Source organism: Carettochelys insculpta, chromosome 1 (assembly GCF_033958435.1).
Source record: "Carettochelys insculpta isolate YL-2023 chromosome 1, ASM3395843v1, whole genome shotgun sequence".
In the NCBI taxonomy this organism is placed as follows: domain Eukaryota; kingdom Metazoa; phylum Chordata; order Testudines; family Carettochelyidae; genus Carettochelys; species Carettochelys insculpta.
In genome coordinates, this window is record NC_134137.1 from 225,880,786 (window position 1) to 225,899,568 (window position 18,783).

An 18,783-nucleotide genomic window follows, 5' to 3' on the forward strand; every position below is an offset into this window, starting at 1 on the left:
AAGCATCCAGTCAAGAGCCTCATCTCATGTCTCCAACCTTTGCTTGTCAGTTTTTTGGTCTGTAGTTGCGCCAGCTCTCTCTCTCATGCAGTGACTCTCAGGAGTAAAGCAGCCCTCCCTTGGCATTCCTTTTGCATGGCCTGGATTTATCTTTCACATCCCAATTGCTCCTGCCCCAGGAGCTCGGGCTACCTCCCCAGCTCTTGCTGCAATCCCTTCTCTTTCTGGGCTTGCTCTCTGGCCTCTTCCGAGGCAGCAGGCTCCACCCAGGGCTCTTCTGCCAAGGAGAGCAGACCTTTCACACCACCTCCTTTCAGTGCTGTAACTGTGGCTTTAGTAGCTATAAGGGATGACTCCGTTTTTTCCCACAAACTCCATGTCTGTGCTCTCCTCTGACTTCACTTATGAGGATCTGTCTGGGCCCCTGATAGTTCGTCTTTACCATGAGTGTCTGCTTCCTGGTGCCCTTCTCTGACGTGGCACCTCTGGGTATTTTTGTCCCTCCCAATCTCATAGACACCCAGCTCCCCTCTGCTTGTGGGAAGACAATGTGGGTCTTTGCCCACAAAAGCTTATGCTCCAAAATGTGTTAGTCTATAAGGTGCCACAAGACTTCTTGTTGACAGATTAACTTGGCTGCCCGTCTGATACTTGTCATTCTGCTGACCATGTCTCCTGGTCCAAACCCTCCAGTGATTCCTCTGTCACCTGAGATAGCCAAGTCTTTGGCGCCCAGGTTTCCCACAGTGTATGCTCTTAGTGGGGCAGTCACTTCTGTGTGCTTCAGCTCCCACAACAACATGCAACCTGTGGGAACCCTCTTGTCCTGCCCTCCTTTCTGAGCCATAGTAGCAAGGCAGGATTCCACCCAGAGTATCCCTGGTTTGTTCTGTGCCCCTTGCAACTGAGCCAGTCTTAAAAGCACAGTTCACATAAGGACAATCACTTTTTACACACTCCAGTCACCCACAGGCAGAATGTTCCCAGGGTTGGTCTTCATGGACCGTGAACCCTCTTTCCTGCTTGGTGCGTGGGCCCATCAGTCCCTTGCCTTGGCAGGATCTCCAGGAGAGGTTGCTGCTGCTCCTGGAGCATGGCACTCGCTTCTGTCACTCCCGTTGCACCTCTTATTGTTTCTCTCGTCTGGCTGCCTGCGGGAACTGGAACAGGAGTGCCCGCCCTTGCTGTACTCCTCCTGACAGCAGCTTGGGAGAGCAGACCTTTCCTAAGCACAGCAGCCTTCCGCTGAATCTGCCTCTGTGAATTCTGGTCACCCATAGAAGGCAAGGCCAGTGAATGATAGGGGCTTCTGATCGCCCTCTTTTCTTTCCCTTTGCACCAGTGATGTTCCTTACTCTTCTCTGACCAAAGTGCCTCTGTACACCTCTGTGGGAAACAAGGTGGGGCTTCTCCCCAGCCTCTCCAGCACCCACTGCCAGACCCACAGTCTCTCCTAGGCAGGTTTACTGTCCAAACTTAAACAAAAACAGCTCCTCTTTACAGCTCCATCTTCTTCTCGCTGCCTAGGGGGCTCAGGCAGCCCTGCTGCTGCTTCCTCACCCCGTCTCAGCCAGGTCTCTCCCACTGGTATTCCTGCTCACCCTTGGTGGCCACAGGTGTAGCCATAGAACCTTCATTGGCCCAGGTGGGATCACCTGCTCTGGCACAGTGGGGCCAGATGCCCTGTGGCAGCATGGTTTCTGAACGTGGAGATGAGCTTTGTCTCTCAGGAACCCGTCTCCAGTGATTCATGATGATGATTTAAAGCGTGAAACCTTTGGCTCTCTACTTTTCATTTGGCCTGTTCTCCCTTTGCCTGGTTTGTTTCAGGATGGCCTGGTGGGAGGCAAATCACTACAGGTCCCCCTGTCTGCCCTCTGAAGATAGCGACTCAGACGATGCCTTTGAGGAGTGGGAGGACAGGCTGGATGCAGCATTGGATGACACAGACGCAGAGCTGAACTCCATCCGGTATGTGATGGGTGACGTTACCCACCCCAGAGCAGATGAGGAGGATGCGATTGTTGTCCACTGCATAGGTAAGGCTGGCAAGGGCAAAAAGCTTTGCTGGGGATAGGGCTGTTGCTTTGTAGCCTTGTAGCCAGATGGCTGGGCGGTATGCCAGTGCCTTTAGAATGCCGCAATTAAGGAGAGCGGGTAGGACGCTCCCTCTCTTCTGAAGGTGAAGCACAAACTGCCTCCATCTGTCGGTGGGTGGATCGTGGCCCTGTATGCCTGCAGCTTCCGTGAGGCTGCTCAGCCTTGAGTCCCATTCAGAAGATTTACTCCCCTTCTGGATAGGCTGGAAGTAATAACTTAACCAAAATGAAATGTGCCAAGAACCTTCCCTCTCACCCACTCCATAAATCTGTGCTGAAGTGGGGAATTTCTGCAGTGACTAATAAGGTCCATTGACAATGGAGGAAGTTATGTGTAAGCCCACCCTGATGACCCATCAGTGAGGAGGCAGGACCCCCTCCAGCAGCAGAAATTAGTGCACCATAGATAGCAGAAGGTGAGCATCTGCGTAGTCGAGCTGGGCAAAGGCATCAGTGGAGTGGAGCAATGGGGTAAGTGTGTTAGCAGAGCTCAGCATCCGGGCAGTCAGTGACTTAGCAGTGGGGGAATATGGGAAAACATAGTGCTTCAGTGTAGCTTTGTGCGGAAGGAGTTGAAGCACTCTGGGAAGTGAAAATACAAATAGGTGATGGTCCTGGAGAAACTGCCTGGCCCTGTGCAGTGCTGGGCTTTATGCAGAGTAAAGCTGTCACAGTACTACTGCATGGGATACCCAGGAAAGAATAAACTTGTACGTGTCTTCTCCTCTCACAGGCTGCCTGTGTTATGTCCCCAGGATCGGAATAGCCAATGGTTAGGCTGAGGCAAACCAATCATGCCCTACTGGAGGGGACAGTGAGGGCTAGAAGGAGGATTTTCCTGCCTGTGTGCTGTGCAGTCGGCTCCTCTGAACTCCTCTCTTACTGTGAACAAAGTGGTTTTTCTAAGTCTTCTCCAGACTCTGAAAAGTTCTGGGCCAGCCCAGGATGGAATTTCCCCTGGGATGGCTTGGCAGGGATCTTGAGGGTGGTTTATTTCAGTGATGTGCTGAGCAGGGATCATCTTTTACGATCATGTAATCAGTTCCCTGCACAGAATGATGGAGCGGGAGCATCAAGGAACTTTGTTTCATTTCATCTTCCACATTTCTAGTTCACCCTAGGATGTGCAGTGAGAATGCATCTGTTCCCTGAAGACAGCATCATGAGCACAAGATACACTTGGAAGCTCGTCTCTTTGGACAGAGATGCTGATTTTTGTAAGCTAATCTAACTTGTAACTTCGCTTTAGATGATTCCGGCCGCTGGGGAAGAGGAGGTTTATTTACAGCTCTGGAGGTTCGTTCTGATCAGCCCAGGAAAATATACGAGCTGGCAGGGAGGATGAAAGGTGAAATTGAAAAATATAACCTTAGTGCATGAAGCTGGTCTCTCCTTTTAGTCTGCTACTTCCTACATGTGGTGTTGGCAGTGACAACACGGGGAGACATTTTGACCCTGACCTTTGCTCTGGAGTGAGAAGATTCTCCATAGAACTCGCTGGTTTTAATATTTGTTTGGGGAGAAAGATTTTGTTCCTTAGTCACAGTGTTTCTTCTTTGTACAAGGCAGTGTACTAAACCTGCAATTCAAATGTTAAAATGATGTTAGGAGGAGGGTTGGAGCAACTGTAATATGTATCTAGCTAGGCCATGAGTTCTTTCCAGTACCCCTTGTTCTCCTGTGTGCACATACTCACTAGTGGTCTTAAACCATTAAGGAGCTAGTGAACAGGTTAGATCTTACTCAGTATCCTGGAATTTTATTGTCTCAAGCTTCGTCTATACTAGGCAGGTTAGTCGATTGCAGCTATGCAATTCTAGGTACAGCAGTTGCGTAGCTAGGATCGACATATCTTCAATCGAGTTACCTGGCCGTCCTCACAGAGGGAGCTTGATGGGAGAAACTCTCCCTTCGACCTCCCTTACTCCTCGCGGTATTGAGGAGTGCAGGGACTAACTGCCATTCCCAGACAATTCGATTTCACACCTCCCTACCAGGTGCACAAAATCGAACTCTGGAAGATCGGTCCTGACTGGGGCGATCTTCCCTGTAGTGTAGATGTACCCGTAGTCTGTTTTTCCCCTCATGTATTTTGATCATTTTCTTTTTCTATCTTCTCACTTTCCCCTCTGAAGAAAATGTGTGTGTGTGGTGCGCATTGTTGTGGAGAGCTACAAAGGAGGGTGCAGACCCCTGTAACAGTCACCATTGCACTGACTCGCCTTTTTTCTTCGCAGCGTTGAATGTTTTCTTATGTTTCTGGTTTTTTGGACAGACTTGGCACTGGGAAGAGCCCTCTTATTTCCCATTGACGATAAAGAGTCCAGAAATAAAGGTCAGGACTTGGTAAGTATAAAAGCTCTTTGATGTTCTCTCTCCTCAAGTATTTTTGAAACAACATGAAGTGACTATTACGTCTAATACAAAATGACAGGGACACGAATGCGGCACAGGCGTGGCTGGAAACAAGTGTTCGCAAAGACAAGACAAGGGAAAGTTTTTTTCCTGTCGATAAGGGGTGTGTATTTCTTGCTATTTTTAGCTGCCATCATGGTGGCTGTCAGTGTACATACCTTCCATGTTTTACTTCCTAGTTGGCCCTGATTGTAGCACAGCACCGGGATCGTTCCAACAACTTGTCTGGCATCAAGCTGTCTGCTTTGGAAGAGGGCTTAAAGAAGATTTATTTAGCAGCCAAAAGAAGGAATGGTAAGTGTGCATGTATCCGTCTGTGTGCCTTTGAAATGGAAAGAACATCACGCCCAAGAGCTGGGCATGTAATTGCATTTAAAAATTCTGGCACAGTCATGGAAATGGGGGGACAGATTTACCCACTGCAGGTAGAATATTATGTTAGAGGCGTTTCTTTTTCCATTGAGTGTAACTTGAACGGCACATCCATTTATTTTTTACATGTGTCAGGACCTGAAGAGCTTTTCTGTTCTCTCTTCCAGCAAGCGTTCATCTTCCACGAATCGGACATGCAACAAAAGGCTTTAACTGGTATGGTACTGAGCAGCTCATCCGGAAATATTTAGCAACGAGAGGAATCCCCACATTTATGTATCCTTTGAAGCATGATTATTTTATTTTATTCAAAATCAAATGACTTACCCTCTCTGCAAATATCAGAATGTTCACTGCAGAATCTTGGTGAATCCATTGTGAGCAATGGACATCTTACTAGAACATGCCCGTTCAGAACTGTGTTGAACTGATCTCTCAGTCTCAGCCAACTACACAACACACGGTGGATACCAAGCATTTTAGATGACGATGTTTTGTATGACACTGTAAGTGCATGTGGACTACCCAGTAGTCCTCCTCTGACAGTCGTTGGGTTTCTTTCGCACTGTCCCACCTCTGTGGTGATGTCATTAATGTTGCAGAAGCAACTTACAAAATTGACCCAGACAGAAACACAGTGAGCAGCTGGGGAAAAGCAAATTCTAAATAAGTTTCTGGGTGTGTAAGAGAGAGGTGGGGATTACGCAGCACTGGGACATCCCTTGTGGCTGCAATCAGGGGACCAGCTCTGCCCAGGCTGATACTCTTTTCTTCAGTTGCCTGTATAGTAGTTCCCCCTGCTCTCTAGAGCTACGTCTACACGTGAAGCCTACGTCGAAGTAGCTTATTTTGATGTAGCAACATCGAAATAGGCTATTTCGATGAATAACGTCTACACGTCCTCCAGGGCTGGCAACAGCGACGTTCAACATCGACGTTGCGCAGCACCACATCGAAATAGGCGCTGCGAGGGAACGTCTACACGCCAAAGTAGCACACATTGAAATAAAGGTGCCAGGCACAGCTGCAGACAGGATCACAGGGCGGACCCAACAGCAAGCCGCTCCCTTAAAGGGCCCCTCCCAGACACACTTGCACTAAACAACACAAGATCCACAGGCCGACAACTGGTTGCAGACCCTGTGCATGCAGCATGGATCCCCAGCTGCAGCAGCAGCAGCCAGAAGCCCTGGGCTAAGGGCTGCTGCACACGGTGACCATAGAGCCCCGCAGGGGCTGGAGAGAGAGCGTCTCTCAACCCCTCAGCTGATGGCCACCATGGCGGACCCCGCTATTTCGATGTTGCGGGACGCGGATCGTCTACACGTGCCCTACTTCGACGTTCAACTTCGAAGTAGGGCACTATTCCCATCCCCTCGTGGGGTTAGCGGCTTCGACGTCTCGCCGCCTTAGGTCGATGTTAACATCGAAATAGCGCCCAACACGTGTAGCCGTGACGGGTGCTATTTCGAAGTTAGTGCAGCTACTTCGAAGTAGCGTGCATGTGTAGACACGGCTTAGGAGTTGCAGTGCTTTCTCTTTGTGACTTGGCTTTCTGGCATGGACACTGTAGGTTTCCCCTTCTGAGGTAACAAGTCTCACGGGACTAGCTGTCCAGGTGCTACTGCAGACAGTTTTCCCCGAACTGTGCCACTTTCCCAGTGCCTGAGAAGAAAAGCCACACCCACCCGCTTCTCTGGTTTCCAGCCCAGGGACCCTACAGTCTGCAGCCAAGTCTGTACCACGTCAAACCTTGCTGTCGTTTCCCTTGGCTTCTTTCTGCTCTGCCCTCAGCAGACTTCCTTCTTCGCCACACCTCTGCATGAACCTCTGCCCTCAGAGTCAGCATGCCAGGGCTTTTGCTCCCCAGATTCCCTCCTTTCCCTCTAGGCCCAGAGCATGATTGCAGACCTCCACACCGCAGCCTCCTTCTGTGTTCGCTTCCTAACTATATACAAGTTGCTGCCTACTTCTGCCCACATGGGCTTCATCTTTGGAAAGTGCTTGGCAGTCATGCCTAAAGCTACAGCCACATGACCGCAGAAGAACGAGCCGCTCAGGGTCAATCTTCCGGGGTTTGGTTTTGCACGTGCACAAAATGATGCTGTCAGGGGTCAAAGTCGACCCCTGGGCTCCTTGCAAGAGGTGAGGAATAAGGAAGGTCGAGGGGAAAAATGCTCTCATTGACCTTCCCCCATGTAGTCAGACGTGGAAATTGACTGCAGATAAGTTGATTTTAGCTATGCAACTGAATTGCGTTTTGGCAGTTGACTTCTACATCTAGTGTAGACATAGCCTAAGTCTTCCCCCAGATGCGCGCTACCGAGTTAATTAGCCCCTTCTGGCCCACCTTCAACCCTTGTGGGGTGGGGTGGAGCGAACATGCCATCATAGTGTGGGTGTGGGAGGGTGAAAAGGAGTGAGAGAATATACTTAGTAACAAAATGGCATAGCACTGTCCTAGGAAGTGAGCAACTTACTTGGGAAAAAATAATTTTATGGGTTTTATGTCCATATAACTTTGCCTACCACACTATCATTTGCTCTGAACTAGCTCACCAGTGCATGCAGTTGTGTGATGTACCATCACAGATTATGCAAGACAGAACAGTCAGCAAGCCAGGAAACATCAGCTCAAGGACTGTCTTTGAAGGGGATGGGGGAAAAGGGCCACCAACTTCAGGCTAGTTCACTTTATAGAATATTGGACAGAAGAAAAGAAGAGACACCATTTTCAAATGAGTATATAGGTTGAACCTCTCTAATCCGGCACTCTCATCTGTCAACATCCATAATCCGGTATGATTTTAGTTACTGGATGACCGCTTGTCATGGATGTGGCCAAGTTTCCTGTCATCCCATAAAGTTCATTTGCAGCCACCAGACCTGGATCTCAGTATTCTGTGCTGCTACTTAGCTGTAATTTACCCTTAAATGTCTTCTAGGAGCTAGTAAGCACTGGCAGTGTTGGTGATGTGCTAGACAATGTTGACCTCCTGTGGTCCAGCAAATTCTCTCGTTCGGCACCAGTCAGGTCCCCAAGGTGGTGGACTAGAGAGCTTTAACCTGGATTTTAAACTAGTGTCCTTATCTGCCTTGTTAGTGACAACTTTTGATTATTGAACCAGTGAAAGAACCCTATACATCCAATTTGGTTTTCACTGTGCATGCTGTTTGTACTGTTTCTGTCTGTCATGGTGTGCAAAGCAGAATAGAATTCAGCTGAGACTTACATAGGTGAGTAGATTCTGCAGGGCTGGCAGGAGTAAGAAGTGTTAATACACTTTTCTGTCACTTCTTGGGGGTAATGCAGCTGCTGGACAATGTCATGATCACCAATGCTGCGAGAGTTGGGAAGTTACAGGCAAAGGCGTACAGTGAGTATTCTGCCTCCATACCTCTTTAAGTTGATGCCATTAGTAGATATTTGGTTTGAAATTTTAGAGTATTTCCTTGACTCTTCTCCTTAGATACTACTTCCCTAGGAATAAAGCCTCCTCCACCTCTTCACAACCATCTACATCATAAGCGACAACCAGGAAGGTCCATTTGTTTAACTCAGAAGTGTATTGATCGCTAAATCCCACGATCTCTTCCATTTCACCTCTGCAGCCAACCTGTATTTATGTAGCTTCTCCAAAGCTGATCCAAAGTCACTGTTGTTCTTCAGGTTTCTTCATCTCTGATGTTCAGACTGGTTTTTGTATTAATTATGAAACTGAACTGCATTAAAATGTCCTCTAACTTCAGAATGTCCATGCATCTGGGGTATTTATTTGAGCCCATATCTAGTTTTTAAGATGGAAAATAAAACTATCACTAAAGACCAATCATAAGCCCTTATTTTTAGCCACCATCTTAAGTTGTTTTCAGAGTTTTCAGTACAGTTTTGTTTGACTTTTGCTTCAAATCCTTATCTCTGGTTTACAACATTGATTTTTCTGCCAGTTGTTTGGTGGTTGCTTACGATAGTTTGGCTAAATAGGGCTATAACTTTTCCTAACACATATGTGTGCACACACATTATACAGCCCCCCACCATGTGAGCACACATACACACACTCACAAGATTGTCTCAAGCAAGTGCCAAATGACAAGCAGAAAAATCAGAACTGAAAATAAGAGAAAAGATCTAATGATGATGAATCATCTCTCTTTGGCAAGGGAGGTATCTGCAGCAAAAACTTAGCGTAACACACCTTTAGGGTGCGTCTACACTAGGAACTAACTTTGAAGTTAGGTACTACTTAGAAGTAGCGAGCACAGAGTCTGTGCACATTTTCCCTTACTTTGACGTTAACTTCGAAACGGAGCCCAACTGCTAAGTTCTTACTCCATTCCTGGGAATGGAGTAGTGCCCTACTTCCAAGTTTAACTTCAAAGTAGGGTGTGTGTAGACGCTCAACTTCAAAGTTATTTTTGCAGTATAGACACAGCCTTAATGAAAAAAGTTCCAACTGCAAAGAAACCCATTTTAATTAATTTATTTAGTGCGCGCACAGACATCTAACAAGCAATGGCATCTTCACTGGTGCAATACAGTTTTTCTAGACCACCGCTGAGCCTCGTCGGCAGCCGTTCGTTGGCAATGTGCATCATTGCTTGTGGGGTCGGCAGCGAGGGCCCGAGTGGGGATTATAACAGATACTCGTGGTATTTGCCAGAGCGTTTCCTCCCTAACATCCTGCATGGCAGATAAGATAATGGGCAACATGACAGCCAACACGCAGCTTTCAGTTAAAAAAAGTCATTGTGCAGCCGCAGGCTTGGGTTGGTGCACACGATCTGCAGCAACCTGCTGGTGGCATCCTCTTGTCTGATTGCTCAAAACTGGAAGCCCCAGGAGTGGAGTTGGATGCTCGTGGCAGCATGATGCACTTGGCAGCATGTAACTGCATCTCCTCCAGTTTGCTGTTGAAGAGTGACTCCATGCCAGTGTGCAGTACTCCACCACCAGATACAAGAGCGGGCATCCGCCTGTTTGCTAATAAGATCGTTGCACATCTTAACTTTAGCTGGCATCTTCCTCAGATGGACGTGTTAACTCAGTATGCAGCCTAAGGTTACACTTAGGTAGGCTGGTTCTGCTTCACGCGTCACCTTCTGACACTTCCAACACACATTCAGCTTTTGGATTGTGCTGGCATGATGAAGATGGAACAAACTGGAGACCCATTTTAATTGTGTTTCTTCACACACAACATTCTAAGCTAAGGCTAGTTGCATAGCCACGTGTTTACCACCAGGCAGGATCCATCTAATCGATACCCTTTATCAGTACACAAACGTCTGACAAAATCCAAGGGCTTTAGAAGAGACATCTATCTTCCACCCACCTGCGCTCTGTAGTGTAAAATGCTTGGCTTGTTGCTGCTACCAGGCTGGCTTCCTTCTGCTGCTCTAGAAGTTTTATGATTCTTTGCTCCAATTTAAAAAAAAAGGCTTAAGGCAAAATGTCGTTATTGGTTTTGCTCTTCAGTGGTGCTGTAAAACCCACTATAATGCTTTTGGTGCCACATAACGTGCTTGCTGGGTACATCGAAGGAGCTGACAAATAGTTCAGTCAGAGAGGCTGTGAGCGGTACACAGGCATCACTGCCAGTCTGTTACACTTCTGAAAGAAAGTGCACTGGAGCCAATGGGAAGCCTGTGTTTGAATATGCTACTGCACATATACATTCGGCTCTGCCAAATTTGTAATTCTGTCTGTAACAGCACCAATAACGGTGACTCCCAGTAGGGTTACTGTGCCGGATTCTGATATCCTTTCCCCCTTCTTTCCTTCACGGGCAGTCTTACTGATATTTTACACATGTGCATGTACACACACGATGTTGCTAGGCCCCCAGAGCTTCTGATCACTGTCAACTTCCATAAACAACAATGGCCTTAGCAGGAGCTTGGCACCTCCCAGGATCAGGCCTTTATGAACCAAACCTACGAACTCTTATGTGAACAGCCCTTACTCGTGCGAGGAAGGGCTTGCAGGATCAGAGCCCTTGTTTGCGATGCTCTTGAACATACATCCCAACGGCCAGAACCAACCCGCTATTGTCCCATGTCCCAGCAGGAGCTGTGAGCATGCTCCCTGCCTGCTGCACCCCTTCATGCTGCTAAAAGCAGTCAGGTGTGGAGGCTATATGATCTCAGCATACTGCATGCCTGAGGGATGTCATGCACTGCCCTCACCCCCCAGCATAATCTTGCAGTTCCCATTGGCCAGAAACTGGCCAATGGGAGCTGTCCTGGGCTGTGCTTGTGGCACAAGCAGTGCATGGAGCCCTCTTCCATGCTTTCCCATTGCATGGTCCCCTGCGGCTAGCCTCTGAGCAGTGTGTAGGGCCACCACTGGCAGGGAGCCTGCCTGATGGTCCTGCTGAGCCACCTAAGGTAAAGTGTCTCCCAGCCAGAGCCTGCACCTAGCAGCCCACCCCCTCCTGTACCTCAACCCCAGGTCACAATCCCCTTCCAGACCCTGTACCCCCTCCAACATTCCCCCAGTCAGAATCCTCTCTTGCACCCCAATTCCCTGCCCTAAAGCCCACATCCCCTCCTACACCCCCATTCCCTACCCCAAACTCTCTTCTACAGCCAATCTCCATACCACACCCTGCACCACCTCCATTAATATAATGGAAGTGTGTGGCCCTTGACCACATACCAAATTCTTGGAGTAGCCCCCCATCAAAAGTTACTGCCCACTCCTACTCTTGGAAGAGGAAAGGTGCCATTTAAATGTATGTTAACTACTGTATTTTCCTAGGTATGAACAAGTGACGTTTTTGAGGCTGGCCAGCTGGCGGCACTCTTAACCAACTCAAATAGCGTGTTTGCCGGTGGGCTGGTTTGAAACAGCAGGGAAACGTTGTGCTTCAGACTGGGAAAAGGTGGTGTTCTGCCAAAATTTAAAATATAAATCTAGGGTTTTTTTTCATTTTTCTTTTCCAATTTTACTCATCTCTTCAAGTGACATTGCAGTTTACAGGCGTATGCCTGTGCTCCGCCGCCTCTCTTTTCCCCTTAGTTTTGTAGTCATCTTTTAATTGGCATAATTTTCAATTGTTTCTCCTTTCGACATCTGCCAACACACTTCACAGCCTCCTGAACATCTACAGCCAAATACCTCCCAACTGCAAGTCCTCTGGCTTCGGTGCAGCTACAGCAAGGATAAACCTGCTGTGTCAGTGTGTTGATAGCATGCTTCAAAATAGACAAGTTTATTTATTAATATTGAGTCAGCCTTGGGTGGCCAGATGTTGGACTCAAATTTGGACTCATGAGGCCAAATGCTGAAGTCCTTGTGGCCTCATATACTTGCCTCTGCTCCTGTGAGCAAAGAGAAGCATGCATACATGTCTCTGAAAAGGAGACAGCTACCTCTGCAGCATGGTCCTACCTCCCTCAAACCTCCCTGAGGTCTCTGCAAAGAGCTAGACTAGTGGTTTCCACCCTTTTCACTAGTGCGGACCCCCAATCACCCTCCAAACCATTCACGGATCCCCATCAAAGCCAATTCTATCTGCTATGTACACTTCATTAAGTGAAAAATGAAACCACAACATAGATTTTCGGACAGCCATTAATACCATTATTGGAAGACATTTAATTTAAAAATAATAATTGATTGTAACCTTGCAATTTATTTAAAACTTGTTTTCTACGATCATTTTTATTTTATTTTTTTCGCAGACTCCCTGCCATACCCTGAAGGACCCCCAGCTTGGGAACCAGTGATAGACGGATAGACGCACAGTTTGGAAACAGGAGGGGCAGCCGTTGCTCGTGCTGTATTCTAAATCTCTGGGGCAAAGCAGGACAGCTTCTGATCTGAGTTCCTCTTCCATCTCGTAACCCTCTGACATGCTGGAGGTAGCACCTACCTTAGCTTTGCTCCTTCAAACTTTACAGGGGACATGGTTAGATAGTTTGTTTTGAAAATATATGATTATTTAAATCTGCCTAAGCAGTCGACCAAAACAAGTCATTTATCTAAAACACGGACTTCCCACCTCCCATCTTAAGGAAGTTGAGAGAAATGAAAATCAGACCTCAACTAAACCCAGACAATGAGCTTGTAAAAACTCACAGCCTCCCACGCCCCATCACATAGAGTTCTGTATTAGATTATTCAACTCTGGAAAGGGCTGGTGGGGAGAATTCATGTGTGAGTTGTTCTGTGTTTTGCTGCTTGTATATGTACCCACAGCTCCACTTTTCCCTTTTCAAATAGCAGCCAAGCCATAAGGTGGGGACTTTCCCGTATTCACACGTCTCCAGGTCTGTCTTCCTCAAAACAAGCCCTCCTGCAGGACATAAGCTAAAGCAAAGTTCGTTCTGCTTATTGGCAGGCTGTACATATCCCTAAGCCTCTGATATGTCCCACTGGCCAGAGGGGTGAGGGGATTGCATGCCCACACACACAAGCCACATAAGGATCTGACAGTTTGAACAATCAGCTTTGACATACAGTCTGTGAGGGGATAACAGTTGCTTTCCTGCACAACCCAATCCACCCCAGCCCCTAACACTGGAGACCACAGGCTGGTGACATGTGAAAGCAACTACAGGTTGCACCTTTCAGATCTGGTACTCTCTTATCGGGCAACATCCATGTCCAACATTTTACTGGGACAGTAATGATCAGCAAATTAGGAGTTTTCAAATGATTACCTCACAAGAGGTATTTTATACAAATTTATCATAGTATTATAAAAGGGATGAACATAGGGGTACTGAGTATCAGTGAGGTAGCCATGTTAGTCTGTAGCTTCGAGAACAACAAGAAGTCTTGTGGCACCTTATAGACTAACAGATATTTTGGAGCATGAGCTTTCATGGGCAAAGACCCGCTTCATCAGATGCATCTTCATCTGACGAAGCGGGTCTTTGCCCACGAAAGCTTATGCTCCAAAATATCTGTTAGTCTATAAGGTGCCACAAGACTTCTTGTTGTTCTCATAGGCGTACTGAGTAGACTGTCATAGGCTACGTCTACACATGAACGCTACATCGAAGTAGCTTATTTCGATGTAGCGACATCGAAATAGGCTATTTTGATGAATAACGTCTACACGTCTTCCATGGCTGGCAACGTCGACGTTCAACGTCGATGTTGCGCAGCCCCACATCGAAGTAGGCGCTGCAAGGGAGCGTCTACACACCAAAGTAGCACACATCGAAATAAGGGTGCCAGGAACAGCTGCAGACAGGGTCACAGGGCGGACTAGCACTTCCAGGGCAACAGCTTAAAGGGCCCCTCCCAGACACACTCAGCCTGCACAGCACGTGGTCTGCAGAGCCATAGGCATGCACACCTCGAGCAATGCAGTCATGGACCCCCAGCAGCAGCAGCAGCCACCAGAGGTCCACCCAGCCGCCCCTGCAGGAGCAGTGCTCGCCCTGCTCAATGCCATGCAGGAGGCAGCTGAGCACCTCCTTGCCACAGAGGAAGAGCTGCCCGCAGGGGAGGAGGACGCAACCCCCAACCCTGCAGCCCCCTCCCCCCCCGCCTCATACGCCGCCGGCTGTGGAGCTACCCCACCAGCACCGACTGGTGGGAGCGGCTGGTGCTCGGAGAGTGGGACGACGACCGCTGGCTCCAGAACTTTCGCATGAGCCGGCAGACATTTCTGGAGCTATGCCAGCGGCTCACCCCCGCACTGAGGCACCAGGACACCGCCATGCAGCGTGCCCTCAGCATCGAGAAACGGGTCGGCATCGCTGTCTGGAAGCTGGCCACTTCAGACAGCTACCGATCTGTGGGACAGCAGTTTGGCGTCGGCAAAGCCACTGTCGGGGATGTCCTCATGGAGGTAAGAGGACCCACGGGGGGAGGGGGAGGCAGCCCTGGCAGGGGAGGGCCACACACACCCTGCACACCCCTCATTGGTGCTCTCCCATGTGCTTCCCCTGCAGGTCGTCTGCGCCATCAACGCCCTGCTCCTCCACAGGCTCGTGAGGCTTGGGGACCCGGATGCCGCCATCGCGGGCTTTGCCACCCTGGGCTTCCCCAATTGCTTCAGGGCTCTGGATGGGACTCACATCCCCATCCGCGCCCCGGAACACAGTGGAGGACGCTACATAAACAGGAAGGGCTACCACTCAGTGGTCCTCCAGGCCTTGGCGGACAGGCGGGGCCGTTTCCTGGACATTTATGTGGGCTGGCCTGGCAGCACCCACGATGCCTGGGTATTCCGGAACTTGGGCCTGTGCCGCTGGCTGGAGGCGGGGACCTACATCCCCCAGCGGGAGATTCCTATGGGGGACACCACCATGCCCCTCTGCGTCATCGCAGATGCGGCATACCCCCTCCGGCCCTGGCTCATGCAACCGTACACGGGCCATCTCTCCGCCAGCCAGGAGTGCTTCAACATGCGCCTGAACCACGCGCGCCAGGTGGTGGAGTGCACATTTGGCCGCCTCAAAGGGCGCTGGAGGTGTCTCCTCACCCGCCTTGATGTGGGCCCCACCAACATCCCCCAGATTGTGGGCACGTGCAGCGCTCTACACAACCTCGTGGAGAGCAAGGGGGAGGACTTCTTTCAGGGCTGGGCTGTGGAGGCCGGCAAGGCTGATGTGCAGCCACCCGCTGCCCCCAGTCGCCAGGTGGACCCTGAAGGGACCCGGGTCCGGGAGGCCCTGCGGGCCCAGTTCGATGAGGCCGCGGGGTAAATGCTGGCAGGCCCCCCACTGCCCACCCTATCCTCCACAACACTCCCTGCCCCTACGCCCACACCACAGAGCACCCAAGAGCACCCCCCCCCCACTTTTCTTGTAAATAAAAGCAGACAGTTGTTCGTCAACTCAAATATCTTTAGAACTCTTATTATTATTATCAACAAGCCTAACTATTTACAGGGAAAATCTAACATATATATATATATATATATATTATATAAATAGAGATAAGATGAAAGGGGAAGACAAGGAAGGGGAGAAGTATTTACATGGGGGGGTAAGGATCAGCATTGTAACAGGGGTCAAATATACAAACTATTTACAACAAACTAACTTAAAACTGGGGGGAATATATACAAAGGGGGAGGAGGGGGCCACGTCCTGGGCCCCACACCCCTAAAGTCCAGCACTGGGAGTGGGCGGCCGGGATCCCCGCCTCGGCCTCAGCCCTGGCCGGGGGCCGGGCGGACCGGGAGATACGGCTGGCGAGTGTCAGCTGGGCCCAGGTCCCCCTCGGCGGCGGGTGGCGGTGCGACGGCAGACGGCGCAGTGGCTGGAGCAGCGGGTGGAGCAGCAGGTGGAGCAGGCAGGGCGGGCGCAGCAGCGGCCAGCGCAGCATGGGGGGCCAGGTAGTCCTCGATACGGTTGAAGGTCCGCATGTAGCCTCCCCATGCCTCCTGGCGCCAGGCCAGCGCCCGCTCCTGGAGGTGGAGGCGGTGTTCCTCCACCCGCAGCCGCTGCTCGGCGACCTCCAGCTGCCGACGGTGGAGGGCCAGCAGCTGGGGGTCCGTTGCCGTCGGCTGGTGGTGCTGGGTCCGCCGTCTTCCCCGCCATGGGGCTGGTCAGTCCTCCGCCGAGGGGCTGGCCTGGAGTGATGGCCCCGGAGGGCTGTCCGGGACCACTGACACCTCGCCGGCGCTCTCCGGTCCTTCTGATGGTGCAGCTGCGGAACACAGGAGAGGGGGGAAGAAGAGTGGAGACAGCCGTTAGTGTGGGCCCCGAGCCGTGACCCTTGTCCCCCCACCCCCTCTGCTGCAGGTTCCCCATCCCTGTCCCCGGGAGATGCTGCTGTGATGGGGTTCAGGGGTCCCCCTGCACTGCACCCCGTCCGCTGGCAGGAGTGACTCAACTCAGCAGGTATGACAGGAGATTTATTAGGCAACAGATGCCCAGTTTCTCACAGAAGCGACAGTACAGCAGTCAGAGACAGTCCTTCCAACCTGTCCTGGGGAGAAGACCCCGAGGGGTGCCCCTCTGGGGTGCAGCTTTCCCCTTCCTCAGGCTGGCTGCCTTCTAGCTCTCCCTTCCCCTAGCCTCTAACTGCCGCCCCCGATTCAAAGCCAGCTCGGCTCCTCCCTCCTCTTTGTTCAAGGCAGAGGTGTAACCTGCCAGTTGTAGCCCCAGGATCATCCTTAGCCACTGGGAGCTATTCAGCTTGTTTCTCATATGTAGCCTGAGTCTCGCATTTGCACTCCCCCCCACTCCATCACATGCTGCTGCTGCTGCTGCTGCTGCTGCTGCTGGGTGTCCCACCCCCTCCCCCCGCGGGACCCTAGAGGTTCCGCTCCCCCCAGCCCCGGGGATGGGGCACGGCACTATCGTGCTGGGGGGGGCAGGGGCTGATACACTCTTCTGAGGGACATGACACTGCTGTCCTTGGGGCCATGGTCATCTGGGCATGTGGAGGGCCCTGGCCATATCTATTACCCCCACCCCTCAACCCCGGGGGTGTGCACCGGGGGGGGTACATACCTGACAGTCCACTCCCACGGTCGGGGGACACCCGGGGGGTGGACGCCCGGCTGGAGCTCCTGGATGGCAGGACGATCCGGAGCCCGGCGTCGCTGGAGGAGGACTCCCCCTCCTCCTCCTCCTCCTCCGGTGCCCCGGGGGTGGGCTCCTGGGGGGGCCCCGGGGTGCAGGGCTTGCCTCCGGGGCGGACTCCGCCTCTGGGGCCTGCTGGGGCTCGTCGGCCGAGGTATCTAGAGTGGCCGGAGGGGAGGAGGTGTGCCGGGGGCCCAGGATGGCCCTGAGCTCCCTGTAAAAGGGGTGAGTGACGGGGGCGGCCCCAGATCGGCCGGCCGCATCCCGGGCCCGGGCATAACCCTGCTGCAGCTCCTTCACTTTACTCCGGACATGATCCGGAGTGCAGGCAGGGTGACCCCGGGCGGCCAGGCCCTCGGCCAGCTGAGCGAACGCATCCGCGTTCCGCCTCTTGCTCCCCATTACCTGGAGCACCTCCTCCTCGCTCCAGAGCCCCAGCAGGTCCCAGAGCTTGGCCTCCATCCAGGAGGGGCCCCGCTGCTGCTTCCCCGCCTGGCTGCTGGGCTGGGAGCCCGGGCTCCCCTTGGGGAGGGTCCCCTGGGGGCGCTTGGGGGGCTGGCGTGCGGCCATCGCAGCTGGGGGGTTGTCTGTGGCGGCTGAGGGACGTGCAGGCTGGCCGCGTGTCTGGGCTGCCGCCTGCACGTTCTCTCAGCTTCCTGCACAGGAAGGGAGGGGGCGGGGAGCTTTAAGGGGCCGCTCCACGCGGCCACCATCGAGCTCAGGGGCTGGAGAGAGCATCTCTCAACCCCTCAGCTGATGGCTGCCATGGAGGACCCTGCAATTTCGATGTTGCGGGACGCGCAACGACTACACGTTCCCTACTTCGACATTGAACACCGAAGTAGGGCGCTATTCCCATCCCCTCATGGGGTTAGCGACTTCAACATCTCACCACCTAACGTCGATGTTAACTTCAAAATAGTGCCCAACACGTGTAGCCGTGATGGGCGCTATTTCGAAGTTGGCGCCGCTACTTCGAAGTAGCGTGCACGTGTAGACGCGGCTATAGAGTCTACTGTAAAGTATTTTCTAATTATTTAAATAATTCTTGTGATTCTTCCGTGAATCCTCTCCAATTTATCAGCATCCTTCTTGAATTCAGGCAGCAGAACTGGATGCAGTATTCCAGCTGCTGCTGAACTAGTGCCAAATACAGAAGTATAATACAGCAATCATAGTAAATGTACATAAATATGATGTTTATGAGCAATCGCTTCAGCTGAAAAAAGTGGGTGTGCCCTGGAATTGTTTGTCTTCTTGAAGTGTGCTGTGTTACTGAAAAGGTTAGGAACCACTGGACTGTGTAGTTACATATTAATGAAAGGTACTAAGTTATTGTGGTGTTAGTTGGGGGACGGTAGCTTATGTGCACCCTCTTTTGCCCCCCATTTCCCTG

General features: G+C 51.2%; 2 protein-coding genes across 8 annotated transcripts in view; one reads left to right on the top strand and one right to left on the bottom strand.

The window, feature by feature from the left end:
- Nucleotides 1–8,655, top strand: part of CHD1L (chromodomain helicase DNA binding protein 1 like) — a 46,533-nt gene extending 37,878 nt beyond the window's left edge. For 3 of the 7 annotated variants that reach the window (XM_075000545.1, XM_075000546.1, XM_075000547.1), the window contains exons 18-23: nt 1,831–2,039; nt 3,349–3,447; nt 4,375–4,445; nt 4,694–4,808; nt 5,054–5,162; nt 8,357–8,655. In XM_075000545.1, coding sequence (XP_074856646.1) covers nt 1,831–2,039; nt 3,349–3,447; nt 4,375–4,445; nt 4,694–4,808; nt 5,054–5,162; nt 8,357–8,414 — 661 coding nt within the window. In that variant the 3' untranslated portion in view covers nt 8,415–8,655. Of the gene's footprint in view, nt 1–1,830; nt 2,040–3,210; nt 3,317–3,348; nt 3,448–4,374; nt 4,446–4,693; nt 4,809–5,053; nt 5,163–8,356 lie in introns of those variants that run through there. The other 4 variants (XM_075000550.1, XM_075000548.1, XM_075000549.1 and 1 more) reach the window with 2 other exon arrangements.
- A 7,164-nt stretch (nt 8,656–15,819) lies between these two features.
- On the bottom strand, nt 15,820–18,313 carry LOC142007046 (uncharacterized). Its single transcript, XM_074983567.1, has 2 exons — nt 17,316–18,313; nt 15,820–16,506 (listed from the first exon to the last, which is right to left on the bottom strand). The coding sequence occupies exons 1-2, from the start codon at nt 17,955–17,957 to the stop codon at nt 15,898–15,900; spliced, it is 1,251 nt and encodes a 416-aa protein (XP_074839668.1). The 5' UTR covers nt 17,958–18,313; the 3' UTR covers nt 15,820–15,897.
- Nucleotides 18,314–18,783: the final 470 nt, after the last annotated feature.

Excerpts from the sequence above, each read along its gene's own strand:
- LOC142007046 (XM_074983567.1), bottom strand. The coding sequence starts at position 17,957 with ATGGCCGCACGCCAGCCCCCCAAGCGCCCCCAGGGGACCCTCCCCAAG. Across the intron at positions 16,507-17,315 it reads CCGTGGGAGTGGACTGTCAG|CTGCACCATCAGAAGGACCG; the intron begins GTATGTACCCCC and ends TGTGTTCCGCAG.